At 41.1% G+C, this 18,793-nt stretch overlaps 1 protein-coding gene across 3 annotated transcripts in view; it reads right to left on the bottom strand.

The window, feature by feature from the left end:
• LOC125460565 (voltage-dependent L-type calcium channel subunit alpha-1D-like) overlaps positions 1-18,793 on the bottom strand; it is a 556,326-nt gene that overhangs the window by 136,167 nt on the left and 401,366 nt on the right. For 2 of the 3 annotated variants that reach the window (XM_059649877.1, XM_059649878.1), the window contains 5 exons: positions 16,491-16,556; positions 16,066-16,157; positions 14,636-14,795; positions 9,429-9,556; positions 4,674-4,770 (listed from right to left, as the gene is read on the bottom strand). The exons of the other annotated variant lie outside the window; for it this stretch is intronic. In XM_059649877.1, the coding sequence (XP_059505860.1) occupies positions 4,674-4,770; positions 9,429-9,556; positions 14,636-14,795; positions 16,066-16,157; positions 16,491-16,556 (543 nt within the window). The remainder of the gene's footprint in view (positions 1-4,673; positions 4,771-9,428; positions 9,557-14,635; positions 14,796-16,065; positions 16,158-16,490; positions 16,557-18,793) is intronic. 3 annotated transcript variants of the gene reach the window in all.

Below are 18,793 nucleotides of genomic sequence, written 5' to 3'. Positions count from 1 at the left end.
ATTACAGCAAGTCTATCCCCACTTCCTCCAGTCACCTACAATGTAACCATCCTAAGTATAAACAGCTTTTCTAAATATAAATTGTCCATCAATTTTCAACCCTCCATAGCCTCTTCTACCAATATTTTGTCAGCATCCTCTCCCTCAAGAAACAGGCACCGACCCTGGCTCTGTGGCTCAGAAGAGAAGGGGGGAGAATAGGAGAGCAATAGTGATAGGAGATTCAATGGTTAGGGGAACAGACAGGAGATTCTGTGGTACTGAGTGAGACTCCCGGGTGCCAGGATCAGGGATGTCTCGGATCGAGTCTACAGGATTTTTAAGGGGGAGGGTGAGCAGCCAGAAGTCATAGTACACATTGGTACCAATGACATAGCTAGGAAGAGGGATGTGGACGTGAAAAGTGAATATAGGGGTTTACAATGGAAGCTAAAAGCCAGGATGAGCAGAGTAGTAATCTCAGGATTACTACTGGTGCCATGGGCTAGTGAGGCCAGGAATTGATAGCGAGTGCAACTGAACACGTGGCTACAGAGCTGGTAGAGGAGGGAGGGCTTCAAGTATGTGGATCATTGCGATACCTTCTGGGGAAGGTGGACCTGTACAGGAAGGATGGATTGCACCTGAACTGGAGGGGCACCAATATCCTGGGTGAGGTTTGCTACAGCTCTTTGTGAGGGTTTAAACCAGTTTGGTAGGGGGCTGGGAACCAGAGCTACAGATCAGAGGATAGGGTAACTAATATACAGGCACATACAGCATGCAGAGAGTCTGTGAGGAAGGATAGACAGTTTACAGGGCAAAGTTGCAGTCAGTGCAGTGGCGAAAGTGTGTCTATTTTAACGCAAGCAGTATTAAGGGTGGCGAACTTAAAGCATGGATCAGTATTTGGAGCTGCAATGTTGTGGCCATTACAGAAACTTGGATAACAGAAGGGCAGAAATGGTTGTTAGATGCTCTGGGGTATAGATGTTTCAAAAGAAACAGGGACAGAGGTAAAAGAGGTGGGGGAGTGGCATTGCTAATCAGGGATGGTCGTCGAGGAGGGTTTGTCTACCGAGTTAGTATGGGTGGAAGTTAGAAACACGAAAGGAGCAGTCACTTTATTAGCAGTTTTCTATAGAACCCCCCCCCCCCCCCCCCCGCCACCCCCCCACCCCGAACAGCAACAGAGACACTGAGGAACAGATTGGGAGGCAGATTGTGGGAAGGTGCCAAAGTAATAGGGTTGTTGTCACGGGTGACTTCAACTTCCCTAATACCGACTGGAAGCTCCAAATAGTTTGGTTGCAGCAGATTTTGTCAGGTGTGTCCAGGAAGGATTCCTGACTCAAAATGTAGATAGGATGACTAGAGGAGAGGCCATATTAGATTTGATGCTTGGCAATGAAACAGGCCAGGTGTCAGATTTCTCGGTGGGAGGGCATTTCAGTGATAGTGATCACAAATCTCTGACCTTTACTACAGTCTTTGAGAGGGATAGCAGCAAACTGTATGGGAAAGTATTTAATTGGGGGAGGGAGAATTACAATGCTGTTAGGGAAGAACTGCGGAGTGTAAATTGGGAACAGATGTTCTCAGGGAAATGCACGGCAGAAATGTGGAAGTTGTTTCCGGAGCAGTTGCTACAGGTGCTGGATAGGTTTGTTGCACTGAGGCAAGGAAGGAATGGTAAGGTGAAGGAATCTTGGATAACAAGACACATGGAACAGCAAGTCAAAAAGAAGAAGGAAGCTTACGTAAGGTTGACGAAGCAGGGATCAGACAATGAAATTAGTCATCTACCAACTTAGAAGTCCTGCTTTAGATTGCTCCTTACTCTTTTCCATTGCTTCTGCAAATTTTATGTGTCAATGATCAGTCTTACTAAGTGCTCCATCCACAGACACTTGGTCTACTTGGCTCACCTCATTCTCTAGCATTAGATCAAGTGATGCCTTCTTCCTAGTTAGATCAAGAACATCCTGGCCAAGGACATTCACTTGTTCACATTTCAGAAATTCCTCCCACCTCTTTCTCCTTATTCAAGTTATCCCAAAACAATATTCAAGATATTTCAACTTCCCCATTATCATCACACATTGGTTCTTGCACATCATTATGATCCCTCTGGATTTGATCCTCAATCTCGCTCACATTATTGGGAAGCCTGTCGAAAAATCCCCAATGATTGTAGTTTCCTTATTTCTCAATTCTAAACTAAAAGGATTTCACCTTTCATCCCTCAAGAAGAACCTCTCTTTCCAATGCTGCAATGGCTTTTTAATTTGTAATGTCACCATCAGCAGAATGATCTACATTAAAAATGAATTAAGATCTGAAATTAAAAATCAGCCTATGTCCCCTATAAATGGAATTATGGCTGATTTTCAATCTCTATTCCAATATTCCTCCTGTTCTTCATATCCCCAATATATATTAATGATTTGGATGAGGAAACAAAATGCAACATCTCCAAATTTGCAGATGATACCAAGCCGGGCGGGAGGATGAAGTGTGACAAGGATGCAGAGATCCTTCAGCATGATCTTGACAAGTTGAGTGAGTGGGTAAATCAATGGCAGATGCAGAATAATTTGGATAAATGAGGTCATTCACTTTGGAAGCAAAAACAAGATGGCAGATTACTACCGGAATGGCTGTAAATTGGGAGACGGAAGTATGCAGTGGGACCTGGGCATCCTTGTGCACCAGTTGCTGAAGGTGAGCATGTAGGTGCAGCAGGCGGTAAAGAAGTCAAATGGTTATGTTGGCCTCCATTGCAAGAGGTTTATAGTACAGGAGCAGGAATGTGTTGTTGCAGTTATACAGGGCCTTAGTAAGATTGCACCTGGAAATATGGTGTGCAGTTTTGGTCACGTTTTCTGAGAAAGGATGCTCTTGCTCTCAAGGGAGTCCAGTGAGGTTTACCAGGCTGATTCTGGGGACGGTGGGTCTCACTAATGAGGTGAGATTGACGATGTTAGGGTTGTTTTCGCTGGAGTTCAGACGAATGAAGGGTATCTCATAGAGGCTTATAAAATTCTAACAGGACCAGACAGGATAGATGTAGGGAGGATGTTCATGAAGGTCGGTGTGTCCAGCACCAGGTGTCACAGTCTAAGGATTCAGGGTAGACAGTTTAGGATGGAGATGAGGAGACATTTCTTCACCCATAGAGTGGTGAGCCTCTGGAATTCATTATTACAGGGAGTAGTTGGTGCCAAAACATTGAATGTATTCAAGAGGTAGCTAGATATAGCACTTGGGACAAACAGGATCAAAGGTTATGGGGAGAAAGCAGAAGTCGGCTATTGAATTGGATGATTAGTCATGATCGTGAAGAATAGCACAGTAGGCTTGAAGGGCTCCCATCTTCTACGTTTATAAGTTTTTATCCCTTGATTCCCTTTGAATCCAAATATCTATCAATCTTAGCCTTAACTGCATTGAACAACTAAGTATTCACAGTCTACTGGGGTAGAGAATTCCAAAGATTCATAACTATTCACAATTAGAAATTTCTCCTCATCTCAAATTTTAAATGATGGACTCCTTCCTTGTTCTCAAGATTCTCAAGCTAGCAGCCTCTCACTATCTGACTTCTCAGAATCCTATGTTTCAATGAAATTATTTCTGTGTCTTCTCAACTGTATGGGCTCAATCCATTCAATATCTCTTCACAGGGAGAATGGTTTTTCCATGATTCAATCTGGCGAATTTTCCTTTTACAATACAATTACCTTCTTTGATGCCAACACCTTACATTACCGAAGATGTTACTTTAGCTAAGCATCCTAAATTGTAGAACATTTTCTTTATCTTGTGTCCCATCTCTTGTGACAAAGACCAACGTAGTAATTTCTTAATTGCTTCATGTGCCTACATTTTTTTACATTGCTGAACCTGCATATTGATATAAAATAAACAAAGAACTGCAGATGCTGGATATTAATGCTTTTAATGTTTTTGGTTCATTTACAAGGATATCAAAAATGCAACAAGGTATAGTTTCTCATCAATAAAATAAAACCAGTTTATCTCTTCTTCCTATCAGAGTGAATAAACTTACATTTCTTTAATCTCTTGATAAGAAATGGACTGATTGGCTCCTTAACCTTGCATTAATGATATTCCACATCTTTATATCAGGTTTTGAAGTCCTGAGCAGTACGGTGAGAATTACTGAAATTTCCTTCATGCTAATGGAAGATAATTCTAAATCTAAAGTAGATTTTGCAAAAATTAAACCTTTTATTTATCAATACAACAGCAATCCAAGTCTCCAAAGCCAGGCACATCAAAATGCTAATACCTGTGTGACTGGCTAGCACAATTTGTAGTTGTGTCACAAGAAATCTTGAAAAGATTGTGAAGTTTCATGGAGATGTTTGTTTATTTTCCGCTTACAGAATATTTACATAGTTTTCAGGCACAATGATTCTCTAACAATATGGGCAAAAACAATGGTGATATATATGAGCCTTCACTTGAAATTCCTAAATATGTTAGTTACTGATGCATTTTGAGTATCGACCAGCTTGTATCGTAGACGTAAACGGATTAAATAAATTGCAATGTCCTGGATTACAATAATTATCAGATTGCTCTGTTTCTGCAAATACAGTCTTCAGGAATGACAGGTTATCTGTGTGGCTGATCAATCAGACTTTTTAGTTTATAAGCTTCCTTACCTTGCATGCGACTCTATGAGGACAAAGTTTTCCGAAGCCCAGCGGTGGCTGAATACGTCGAAGTAAAGTAACTACATCAAGATGTTTTATTCTCCCTCTGTGAAAAATTGAGTTTTTAAAATCATTATGAAATAGTCAGAACAGTATGATGATGAAACCTATGATATCCTTATTCATTCACTAGGTAACAATCTGATTCAGCATTAAATTCCATTTTCTATCTCATCTGATATCAGCTGATGTTATTAGGAGACAAGTCAGGTCCCAGTAAAAAATTGATATGTAACTTTTTTTGGTGGTCTTCCGCTGAAACATAACACACAAGTGGTTGCTGTTTTAGTTTTAACAGCAAGTTTATGACACAAAAGAAATAAAAACAAAACCAAATAAAACAAACCAAGTTATTTACATATAACACAGTTGGGCAGATTTTCAGAAAACATAGCTGAACAAAATCCCATCTATTCCCTAATGCTATCACTTTACAGCTAATCAAAAATCTGGTGAAATTCCTTCCCTATCAAATATATATGTTTGACATAACTGCTCCTTCTCAGTTCCAGCCTTGTAAACAATGTGGACTTTTCCCTTGACCACTCACACAACTGCCAGCTTAGATTTCTCAGTCTTTTAATAATCTGGAAACAATCTTAAAGATTGCCTTGAAGAAAGAAAAGTAAGGGAGACAGTGACATACAAGAGCTTCATGTTGATTACAGGAGCATCCAGAGATGTATGCTACTTCTCACCTAAAGAAATGCTATGCAGCCTGGCCTACACATTACTTGAATTTGTGCATGAAAATAATTGAACACAGTAGTGTAGGAACTTCCCAAATGCTACTACCCTTACAGAAAATTCTATGTAAACAGGACACTCATAATGAAGTTGTGCAAATAACTTCAATGAAGTGAAACCGTAGTCTGGCAAATATATTGGAAATGAAATACACATGAGCCAGAAATTGTTACATTTAGCACGCTTGCTTTCATTGCTCAGACCTTTGAGTATAGGAAAAGCTCAGCAGGTCTGGCAGCATCTGTGACGAAAAAAATCAGAGTTAACTCTGGAGTTCTGAGGAAGGCTGACTGAACCCAAAACATTAATAGATTTTTTTCTTCACAGATGTTGCTAGACTTGCTGAGCTTTTCCAGCAACTTGAGTTTTGTTCCTCATTTACAGCAACAGTTTTCAGTATTTCTTTGACTATAGGAGTTTGGGTGTCACATTGAGGTTGTACAGGACATTAGTGATGCCTCTTCTGGAGTACAGTGTACAGTTCTGGTCACCGTTATGGCAAGTATATTGTCAAACTGGAGAGGATCCAGAAGAGATTTACCAGAATATGGACTGAGAATGGAAGGTTTGAGATATAAAAGTAGGCCACAAAGGCTGGGACTCTTTTCCACTGGAGAGGAGGTGGTTGAGGGGTAACCTTATTGAGGTTTACAAAATCATGAGGGGCATAGATAAGGTGAATGACAAGTGTCTTGGTGGTGGTGGAGTTCCAAACGAGGGGGCATAATTTTTTAAGGTGAGAGGATAAAGATTTAAAAAGGATATGTGGGGCAACTCTTTTTAAAAAAATAATAGTGTGGTTCATGTGTGGAATAAAATGGAAGAGAAAGTAGTGGATGCCTGTACAGTTACAACTTTTAAAAGACATTTGGATAGGAGCCAAGCACAAGCAGGTGGGATTGGTTTAGCTTGGGAACATGGTCAGCATAGACTAGTAGAACCGAAGGGTTTGTTTCCATGCTGTATGACTCTAAGTAAATGCATTACAGTTTAGTATGCAATTTGTTAATAACATATTATGCTTTTCCTTCATACGTCATGGGATCTTTTATCCCATACATTTTAAAAGCAAAAACAAAATTTGGACATGGGTCAAGTTAGCAAGGTTGGCACTCCTTATCCATCCATAGTTTTCCAGAGAATGTAATGATGGGTTTTCCTCTTGAACTGGTGCAGATGGCATAGCAATTCACTGACAGTGAGCTGGAGGTCCTGGTCAAGAGGGTGGTGCAAAGGAGGGCCAGCTGAGAAGGCTATGCTACAAGACCTTGACAGCCTACTTTATGAAGAGATGTTTTGGAGTTAATGGAATTATACCTTTAAAGTATACTTTAAAATCATTGAATTTCTTTTATGAGTGGGTAGTTTGGTTTTTTTCTATTCTATCTTCAGTTCTTTTGTTAGTGGCATTCTGGTTCATGATTAGAACCAATTTTGCAGTATTGTATTTCAGTCAGTGATCACTTCTTCAAAAACAAGACAACGCAAAATATGATCTAACAAGCCAGGATTCAGTCTGGGATTTGATTTGTCCAGTAATAACATCAGTTAGAATCATAACATCTGCAACATCCTCCTTTACTCACTCTCACCCACCACCCTTCCTCAATCCCCAATCTCCATCCTCAAAAACATGCTTCCTACTCATGCCCTCTGAATGCTCACCACCTTTCCCCCGCTTACACCAGCACCAACACCTGTCACACAGTCATGCACTTTCACCTTACTCAATTCCTCCCTTTATCTTATTCCAAGACAGAAAAACCCACAATATTGCCAGAAGGGCCTGTGTGGGTAAACTGCAGCCAGACATTCAACTCCTCAGCTCCAATGAGGAGATAATCTTGGCTCTCACAGGAGAAGATTGGGACCACTCCTGCAGGATTGCCAAGAATTCCATATCCTGCTAATTGATTTAAGAACCATTTTTCAATCGTAGCAACTCGCCTATTAAGCCTGCTGAGTCTCATTCATTCCATGTCACTTCTAACCAATGGGTACAACAATTTATTTTTTGTCTTCCAGTTACAGCCATCATGTCCCCACCACCGAGGTGCAATGGCCGGATCCATCAGAACCTACCTACCCTGCCTCCGAGGACGAGAGTACTGATCCTCAAAGAAAGTATCAGGACAAGTCTGACTCCTACACCTCTCACTAGTTCAGATCATGACATATTGATAGGATCTTTAGCCCTAGAAAGTTTGGAAGCAAACTCTGGTCATCCGCAGCTAAGTGGGGAAGTAACACTCCAAGCCATTAGTATTCAGCAGACTGCTGGAGACCAGGCACCTGCTCAGCTTCAAATAGGAGAGGACCCAGTGATTTCATCATTCAGGGATTTCATCAGAATGGACTGAGAAGAAGAGGAGCAATAGACAGGAATGTGGGAGGCAATGGCCTTCATTATGCAAATTGTTTGGCTGTCTCCAAGGACAGATTGATGGCGGCCATGGATAGTCAAGTCCAGCACCCTTAGCGTCTGCTGAAGGGGCACACTCATCGACATTCCATCACCTCAACCGCTGGTCCTCAGGACCAAAGACACGGACACAGGAATATGGAGAACAAGGCAAAAACTCCAATGCCCTTCCTTCACAATGGGGCAAGGCAGTGCCAAGGAGTGGGGCAGTGCCATGAGGTACCTTGCTGGAGGACGAAACAGGCATAGGATCCTCAGAGGTCTCCCCTCAGAATACTGCAGAGATGGCTGGTCCATCCACCACCATTGATGCAGAACACTGCCACGCAGTAAAATGTATGCCTCTTGATTTTCGGCTGCTACCAGGAACTCAAGCTGCCTGATTATGTGACTATACTAATTAGCATGACAAGATAAGGCAAGGCACGGATGGTTTCAGTATACAGGTAGACACAAAGTGACTGAGTGCTAAGAAAGCAAGTGTGCAGCCTTGGAATGCAGCCCAGTCCAATCAGTGAGTTAGTAGTTCTCCATGTGCACACAGTGTTCTTGCTGGTATACTTGGCAGTGTACCCTGCAATGCAAATCTGGACTTTTAAATATCCTGCAAGTCAATCAGAGGAATGATAAATGACAGCTTGGCAAATGTCAGATCCCAATGTCCATGGATGAGGGATGCATGTGGCTGGTAGCCATGTATTATACCCTGAGACGCCACTTGGTGTTGAAGAATGAGGAGGCTGGTCGCAACCAGCAACAAGCTGAAGTCACCAGGTACTCACTCTGATTTCCACATTGAGAATTCTCAACATCTAGCTTACTCAGAGTGTGAGATAACATTGCAAACTGTATAATAGTTGAGGCATTAATAAGGTGATTAACAATCAACACAGCCCATTAATTGGCAACATGCCACGGCCTAGCAAGAAATTTGCTGCTTGCAAAAACACATATAGGATGCTATGCTGTGCTCCCAACATGGAGATAACCCTCGTCTGATTTTCCCACAGATCTCGTCATAGCTCATCCCTCTAAGATTCTACCCTCCAAATTTCTATCTCTTAGTGGAACACAAGGGATTTTAAGAATACAACTATATACAACACTTTTACTAATACCCCAGCTTTTATTTCAAAATTTTAAGAAATTACTTTGAATTTCAAATTGTCATGGATTGATTTGAACTCCCTTTCACAGATTACTACTCCAGTCAGATAACCACAACACATTGTGAAATATTAACATTAAAAACCTTTGCATTTGCAATGTATCGGGGTAATTTTACGAATTTAGACTTCTATCATACATTGTCATCTGTCAATTTCAGTAAATCACCATTAATTTAATGGATGGAGAAACATAGCAGCACATTTTGGAGTTGGTAAAATGTACCTCATTGATGAGATGCAAAGAACAAGCATTTGTTAAATTACACTTATATTGTTTTGTTCCACAGAAAACTGCAGCCAAGCAAGTTAGGATAGTCATAATTTTTAAAATTAACTGCAAAGCAGAATTACATCAAATTTACTTACTTTGCTTCTGGATCATATTCAGACCATATTCTTTTAAATTCTTCCAAATGATGAGGACCCAGAATGGACCAATCGCGTGTTAAATAATCAAAGTTGTCCATGATAACAGCCACAAATAAGTTTATAATCTGAAACGTAAAGATAGAGAAAGTTATTTGGCCCTTTGGGAATACTTCTCTCAGTAAATTCTTGACTTCTGTGTTGAATTTATATACAAAGGTGAAATCTTATTATTTAGTAGTGAAATTGCTTTTCTGGTTGCAATGCTGTATTGACATTGCAGAAACAGCAATTTGTGGGAAACACAGAGGCACATTCACTTATAACACTTCTGTGATTCTGGTAGATTTGACATAGATTTTCACATCAGTTTTGCAAAATAAAATGTACTTTGAGCAAGGCTGTTTGTAAAATTCCAGCCAGCCCAAACATTTGCCACTGAGGTTGTACTCAGAAGGAGCAAAATAGAATTAAGTGTATATTCATTATATAGTGTGACCAAAAGGAAACACCATGAAAGCTAACAATTTTCACTCACACATTTCACATACATTGACATTAAAAATTTTAGAAGCTGGAGCCTTCTGCGGAGAATGTACTTATAAAGATTGAAGGGATACTTCACTGGATGGCAGAAATGAGATATAAGTTGTTAAGAGACACATGGTACTGCAGGTAATGTTAACAGACCAGTAAATGCAGTGGTTAGATTCCCAAACTAAAAACAAGTATTGAAGCTTGTCAAATGTATCGTGCTCCTGTCAGCAAGTTCTGCTTTGAAGCCTCTTTGTTATTCTCCTGTTTGTCTTCATAGATCTATAATGTGCCATGGGAGGTTCTTCGTCCAGGGCCACAAAGATGATGCCTCTTAGTAGAAATCCAGCTTGTGGCAGAATCCTGAACCTCCTTGCAAATGAAATCAACAAATACCATTCACAAGCTATATCAACATTAGTGACATATCATGCACAGAAGTAATGGAGGTGTCTGCTCGAACCCTGTTGCCTCCTATATTATTGAATTTTGTTGTATATCATAGAATTTCTACAGTGTGGAAACAGGACCCTCAACCCAACAAGTCCACACCCACCCTTAGAACATCCCACCAAAGGCCCATCCCCCTAAACCACATATCCCTAAATACTATAAGCAATTTACCCATGGCCAATCCATGTAGCCTGCACATCTTTGGACTGTGGGAAGATACCGGAGCACCTGAAGGACACCCACACGAACACAGGGAGAATGTGCAAACTCCACACAGGCAGTTGCCAGAGGGTGGAATTTAACCTGAGACCCTGGCGCTGTGAGGCAGCAGTGCTAAACATTGAGTCACTGTGCTGCCCAAAGAGATACATATAGATCTGAAAGGGTGAATACTGAAGAGTATAATAAGTATAATCAACTATGATGACATCATGTGGATTTGTGTATCGAAAAGCTTTAAATCTAAAGGAGTGAAGTCTAACATCTAGCCCCCTCAAAATCTGTGTATCATTTCAATATAACTTGAAACTGGTTGATAAAATGCAACAATTTTTTTAATGATGCAGTATTCAGTTAATTAAACCAGGAAGTGCTTTTTCTCTGTGATACAAGTCCAAGCAGGCCCTGAAGTTACTACCTGGAACCCAATCTGTCCAAGTTTTATCAAATGTACAGCCCTTCCAAAGTATCCCCAGATGTATTACACCTGGACCACACGAGAGGGCTATAATTGTCAACTCTGAAAGAACTCTCGTGGAAAAGTACATATATTCTGTAAATGACTGTCATAGTTTTAATAGAAACTCATCCTTGCGAAGCCCAGTATTTTGAAAGGGCAATAGTTGTCAAAGCAGTTAAAGATGAAAAAGTGCTACAAGGAGATGCACTTAAAATGCAAAGACCTGGCAAGGAAAACTAGTTTAAACAGGTTAATACGAATTACAGAAACAAAAGAAAAAATAAAAAATTCTTTAGTGATAATAGAAGTGTTTTGAAATATGTAGTATTAAAGGAGAAAAGAAACTAAGGCTATAAATTATATGGAATGCAGTCATTTTTTGCAACTAAAGGGATACTTTGGCTTTCAAAATGTTGTACAGGGTTCATACATTTATTACTGAACAAGAATTGTGCCTGCAACAGGTGCTAGTCCCTTAACATAGCAATGTAAAGGGTCAAATAGCTATCTCATGCCTCTTGCATAAGGCTGCTACTACAAAGGTGTGTTTAAAACAAAATGTTTAACTGAATGTGGAGCTACAAGGTGCATATGAGCTCCTCCTCAGTCCGCATTCAAAGGATATGTGCCATTGTCAACTTAGCCCTAATCATGAACCCACCCAGCATTTCTGCTTCTAACTTTCTCTCCACTTCACCCCATTGCTGAGTGACAATCTCATCCTTTGGCCAAGATAATAAAATGTGAGGCTGGATGAACACAGCAGGCCAAGCAGCATCTCAGGAGCACAAAAGCTGACGTTTCGGGCCTAGACCCTTCATCAGAGAGGGGGATGGGGAGAGGGAACTGGAATAAATAGGGAGAGAGGGGGAGGCGGACCGAAGATGGAGAGTAAAGAAGATGGTGGAGAGAGTATAGGTGGGGAGGTAGGGAGGGGATAGGTCAGTCCAGGGAAGACGGACAGGTCAAGGAGGTGGGATGAGGTTAGTAGGTAGCTGGGGGTGCGGCTTGGGGTGGGAGGAAGGGATGGGTGAGAGGAAGAACCGGTTAGGGAGGCAGAGACAGGTTGGACTGGTTTTGGGATGCAGTGGGTGGGGGGGACGAACTGGGCTGGTTTAGGGATGCAGCAGGGGAAGGGGAGATTTTGAAACTGGTGAAGTCCACATTGATAACATTAGGCTGCAGGGTTCCCAGGCGGAATATGAGTTGCTGTTCCTGCAACCTTCGGGTGGCATCATTGTGGCAGTGCAGGAGGCCCATGATGGACATGTCATCTAGAGAATGGGAGGGGGAGTGGAAATGGTTTGCGACTGGGAGGTGCAGTTGTTTGTTGCGAACTGAGCGGAGGTGTTCTGCAAAGCGGTCCCCAAGAACACCTCCGCTCAGTTCGCAACAAACAACTGCACCTCCCAGTCGCAAACCATTTCCACTCACCCTCCCATTCTCTAGATGACATGTCCATCATGGGCCTCCTGCATTGCCACAATGATGCCACCCGAAGGTTGCAGGAACAGCAACTCATATTCCGCCTGGGAACCCTGCAGCCATATGGTATCAATGTGGACTTCACTAGTTTCAAAATCTCCCCTTCCCCTACTGCATCCCTAAACCAGCCCAGTTCGTCCCCTCCCCCCACTGCACCACACAACCAGCCCAGCTCTTCCCCCCCACCCACTGCATCCCAAAACCAGTCCAACCTGTCTCTGCCTCCCTAACCGGTTCTTCCTCTCACCCATCCCTTCCTCCCACCCCAAGCCGCACCCCCAGCTACCTACTAACCTCATCCCACCTCCCTGACCTGTCCGTCTTCCCTGGACTGACCTATCCCCTCCCTACCTCCCCACCTATACTCTCTCCACCTATCTTCTTTACTCTCCATCTTCGGTCCGCCTCCCCCTCTCTCCCTATTTATTCCAGTTCCCTCTCCCCATCCCCCTCTCTGATGAAGGGTCTAGGCCCGAAACGTCAGCTTTTGTGCTCCTGAGATGCTGCTTGGCCTGCTGTGTTCATCCAGCCTCACATTTTATTATCTTGGAATTCTCCAGCATCTGCAGTTCCCATTATCTCTCATCCTTTGGCCATCTTCTTTGTGTATTGACAATGATGCTGTCTCTCAAATCAAAGCCTTGTCAGTGATAAGCTGTCTGGGTCGCTCTTGATAATTGTCTACATTTTGGTGATCATTTTTAAATGTGGTCCGGCATCCATTGATGTTTATCCATTCAGATTGTTTTATGTTACTGCCCTATTATTTCTTTTAATAATGATTAAGAAAGCTGATAACATCAGATACAGAACTAGCACAGCAGAAGAGGAGGGTAATCAATTATGTAAGTGGGTGCAATCAAAAATCAGCAGAATGGTGGAGGGGGGTATATAGAATCTAAATTGGGACACAATAGTCTTCTAAAATTAGACCTTTTCTTGAAATAGATGATGCATTCAGGCTAGATAATATACATTTTTTATGAGTCCTTAAAGGAAGAATTATGAATAAAATGAATCTCTGACAAACATCAGAGATTTAAACGTCGATGCATTTAAAAAGTATGACTGGAACTGAACAAAGAAAAACAAAATCCAGAGTTGGAATGTAGTTAATCTGCAATTGCAAAAAGGAGATTCACAAAATATTTCCAACAACAGGAAAAAGGCACAGCAGCTTGTAGATAATAAGACTGTTGCTAAATCCAAAAATGCAAGTTTATACAAAGGATAATATGTAAATGGTACAGGTTATCAGAAAAGATTATTGATGGAAACAGAAGACACATTTTGTTAAGATTCTGTGCAAAAAATTGAATTCAACAAAGTAGTGACAAAAAGGAAAGGCAGCTTGCAGAATAAAATCACGAGAACAACTTCACTGAGTGAAATGCTTTTTCCTGTCTAAAAATTTCTTGTTTCTAATCTCTGGTATTGTTCATTTAAAATGAGAGGAAGAACATTTATTTACGTTACTCACCAATTTTTTTCATCAATATTTTTCCCTCCTCACTGGGGATAACTTTCTATTCTGACAAGTAAAGTGGATTTCCATGCACTGAGCACAGGAAGCTGCCAATATTAACTTTCAACCACAGCATTTACTTCAGGAAATAGCCCTTGTACAGGCTTATCTGACACTTGTTAGGAATTGACTGGACTTGGAACCCAAGATTTTAACACGTGCATTTTCTGAGCTTCCTGAACCTTGGCAGATAAAAGAGGAGGACAGGAGGAATTTAAGTGCCGGAGTGACTGACATGTAGGGAAATCTACTCAATGGTAATTGTCATCACTGTCAACATGTCTAAGACTGTTGTCATGTCCACATCATTACCCTAGATAATGTAACCCCTCAGCACAGCCCAAAGATTAAACCCAATTACCATATTTGTGGTATGATTCAGCTACATGCTATGCTAATGTGTTTCCTGAGCTGTTCCAAGAAGAATAAATTTACTGTCTGGATGACTGTTAACTTCTCAATCATTTAAAATTTCAAGACAAGTTTCTATGATAGCTAATTTCAAGCAACATGATTATGAATGCCACATACCAAAAAGGCGCATAACATGTAAAATGTGATGAAATATACGATAGCAAAGTTGCTACCACATGTAAACTCTTCTCCTGGACCATATTCTGACTCTGGGTCACAGCGTCTTCCAGGCATGCACGCCAACATGATCTCTTGCCAGGCTTCGCCAGTGGCACATCTGTTGAGACAGCAATAAGTCATCCGAAAGAATATCAATGCTAATTTAATATTCATGTTAACTGCTAATGTAATCCTTGCAAGACATTTTCACCTTCCAAAGTCTACAAAGTCATCCATTTATTGTAAAACCTACTCAACTTGCAAATTTCTGGAGCCATGACACAAATCCCGAGATCTGGGCCAGAATCCTATTTCTGATCCTAATTGGACAAACAGTTACTAACTGACTTTCCTATGATCGTTCAGGCTGCAGTTTCAATGCAGGATTGTTCAAAAAGGATGCAGTGCAGCAATCCTTGCAAGGAGCAATATGATGAATTTTTGTGGAAGCTACAGCCCCTTTTTCCAGCACTACTGGCTTGAAGGTCCACATTTTCTTTGAAAATTATGGAACAAAGGTGAGTGCCCTTTCCAAACTTGATACATCAAGGCCCTCAAATGGGCAACTTCAAGAACTATTCTTGCTGCCATCAGGGTGTGCTCCCGACCTGGTGACTCTTTGCTAGTTCAGGGATGCAGAGTGGAAAAGCGGGTCTCTCCTGATTTGGCACAATGTGACCAATGGATGGCCTCCGCAGCTGCATGAACCATTGACCCACTGTGCTTGGGGTAAGCTCACCCTTTTTCCAGACCATGTTTAGTCCCTGAAATTCCTGACTCCAATGGCAGGTATCCCAGGCCCCACCCATTGGGGACAGTATGGGGATTGCTATAGTTCCAACAGTAGCCACTGCTTCTGATGACATTGCTGAGCCTGGAAAACTGCCAGCCTGCTGATTAGCTTGTAGCTTCTGCAGGTGCGAAAGCCTGTTTGAGAAGAGCAAACAATTAAATACCTGAATAAAATAAACTGATCTTGTGTCTTCCAGAACTAGCAGAGTTTTTGAACAATACGTGGGATCACTTCACAGTAAGTCTACAGAGTAAAGAAATTGAGGTGTGACTGTCGCAGAGGGTGAGGCACATTGGGGTTTGCATAAGATTTGGATGAGTCCTGATTGTGAGGCCAACAGTATCAACTGTGAGAATGGGAGACCAAAAGAGGTTGTGAACAGTTGATGGTGAAGGGTCTGCAGGAATAGTAGCTGGTAGTTGTGGGGGATTTGTTAATAGTTGAGAAGAGTAACAGACATCAAAAGTGAGTCAGATAATGGTCAAGAGGATGTCACATTTCGGTGGATGGATGGAACAAACCGATCACATTGACATTTCAAAATAAAATGAATAAATAGTGACATTTAATCAAAATGGTAGGATTAGCTCTTTACCTGAAAAGAAGTAGAACAGATTGGAAAAAGGTCTGAAAGTTGTTATTTCTGTTTATCTGTGTATGATCTTGCAAGGCAACTTTGCCAAAAATCTGGAAAACAGGTAGAAGTTTTTAGTCACTATTAAACACAACTACTTTGTCACTACATTGTGAACAGTTAACTATATTTGATAGTTTTCTGTTTCTTATTCAAGTCCGGGCAAATAAAACTTACTCACTTCTATATCAGTGAAATTGCAATCAAGTTAAATCACTAGAGCTCAGATGATAAATTACCCTTTAACTTACAAACTTTAAAAATCTTAAATTGCAGTTATTTCAACTGATTTATGCCTTACTTTCGATAAATTACAGTTATCAATAAGACACAGAATGAAAACATTTTGATAATTTCACCAAGAGTTCATCCAGTAAAACATTTACCTGCATGCCAATTACAGCATAGATGAAAAACAGCATGGCTATAAGAAGGGCAACATATGGAAGAGCCTGAGAAAAAGAACATTTTTACCAGATTAGATTGCATAAAAACAGTTACAATGACAACAGAATAATCACAAGATATATACTGATATTTTCAGAAATTGTTTTTCTTAGGCACTACCTGAATGTCAATAAGAAATATATTATTTTTTTACATCTATTCATTAAGTTTCAGGTGGACTCCTTCCATTGGCCATTGCTCAAAAGGCAGCCATAGGAAAAGGTAAAAGGATATACTCAAAGTCACCTGAAAGCATTGACAACATTAGCTGCTAACCACTCAGCAAGGCATTTCCTGACCCATCAATGCGCAAGTCACTTAACTCAGCAACTTGACTGCAAGGCTGAATAGTAGCAGAGAAAAAGAAGGAAGCCAATCCTGGCCTGCAAATTCCATTCTCCCACACAATGTTGCCTTCCCATGACAGAAAACTTGAGGATGCAAGAGTGGGTTTCTCAGTCACACGAACAACATCATCCTTAACTCTAAACCCTAGAGGGCTAGGGACTGCTGCCAACACATATCAATGATGGCGGAAGCTCTCAACATCTGTTAGTGGGTTATCAAATGGTCATGAAACTGACTGCTAGTGGTAGCTGTTTATATCTCTGCATGCTTTCTGTGTGAGCCATTTTAGTTGGATGCCTGGTTAGCTGAGAGACATAATCCCATTATCTATACCCATATCTATTTATGGGAATTCCACAGTATGCCCTTTTTACCCAAGTGACTGCGGACTATGGGACTACAGTGAAGCAGTTGAAGCATTTCGTAGAGCATCTGCACTCTGTACACAACAAATGACAACACCTTCCAGTCACCATGATTTTACCACCCCCTCCCACTCCCTGGGTGTGGTGGATAGTTAGGAGAGAAGATGGGCAGGTTGTGTCAGGTCAAGGAGGCAGGGATGAGAGGGAGGCTTGGACATAGGAGGCGGCTGAGGATCAGGAGGTTTTAAAACTGGTGAATTCCATGCTTCAACCATCAGGCTGTAGGCTCCTGAGGATGAATATATCCACCCTAGGCCTCTTCCAATCTCACAATGACACCACCCACAAACTGGAGGAGCACCACCTCATATTCCTTCGCGGAAGCCTACAGCCTGATTAGAACTATAACTAATAGAAATTAGGACAATAATACTATTCATCATTTTGTGAAACAAACAAAATTTGGGATTTACAAAAAGGGAGTGAACCCCAGGAATGCTCCCCAGGTGTGATCAATGTTTAAGATTTAACTCATATTATCACTATGTTATAAATGATCCTAACTGATATAAATCTCAACATGAAACAGAAAAATTGGGAGAAGAAGATGGACATACTGATCAAAGAGACTGCATTACATTGACGAAAAGAAGTTGGCCAGCGGTGGCAGAGTCTATCAACTGCACAGTGGATGTAACTTTAGGCTGTGTGGAATAGACTGGCTAAAAATGTTATCTAGCCTCTGAGTAATAAGGATTCAGATAAAGAAGATGAGTTTCACCAATTTCAGATTTGGGTATGAAAAACACATGAAAATCTTTGAAAAAAGTGTAATGATTTCCTGTAAAATAGCTAGAATTGCATTTCTTATTAGCACAAAAGTAAAATATGCAAAGTTATCACAGTCCCAGAGAACCAATCTCTTATCAGAGGGAGACAACCATGGTTTACCCTGAGGGTTGCCACACCTTGGCAACGGAAAGGTTGAGAGAGAGAGAGAGAGAGAGAGAGAGTCTTTCATGGTAAACTCAGCCAGTGTAAGAATTGAACCCATGTATGACATTACTCTGCATCAGGCGAACCAGGTGTTCAGCTTACTAAGCTAGTTGACTCACTAGCAGAGATGTGAAATGCCATTGCTATTAAGTAAGCCATCAATGAAGGATGCACTGGTGAAACTGGATGTGAAAATAAACAAAGCTATTGTATTGAAAAATCTGCAATTTACACAATTGTGACATGATTGCATGCCTTTCATGAAACATAACCTCTTATCAACGTCAAGGGTAGAAATTTAGAACACAAAACATAGAATAGTACAACACAGTACAAGCTCCTCGGCCCACAATGTTGTGTCGGCCTATTATCCTACTCTAAGATCAAACTATCCTGCATACCCTACATTTTACTATAATCCATGTGCCTACCCAAGAGTCGCTTAAATGTCCCTAATGTATCTGACAAAATTTAGAAGGCAAAAGGTTGACTGTGTTAAAATTTCATGCGCTATTTGCATATCCATTCTCTAA

Source organism: Stegostoma tigrinum, chromosome 11, assembly GCF_030684315.1.
Source record: "Stegostoma tigrinum isolate sSteTig4 chromosome 11, sSteTig4.hap1, whole genome shotgun sequence".
NCBI classification, from domain to species: domain Eukaryota; kingdom Metazoa; phylum Chordata; class Chondrichthyes; order Orectolobiformes; family Stegostomatidae; genus Stegostoma; species Stegostoma tigrinum.
Note: the sequence above shows the minus strand (reverse complement) of the source record. Positions and strands in the feature narration are given on the sequence as shown.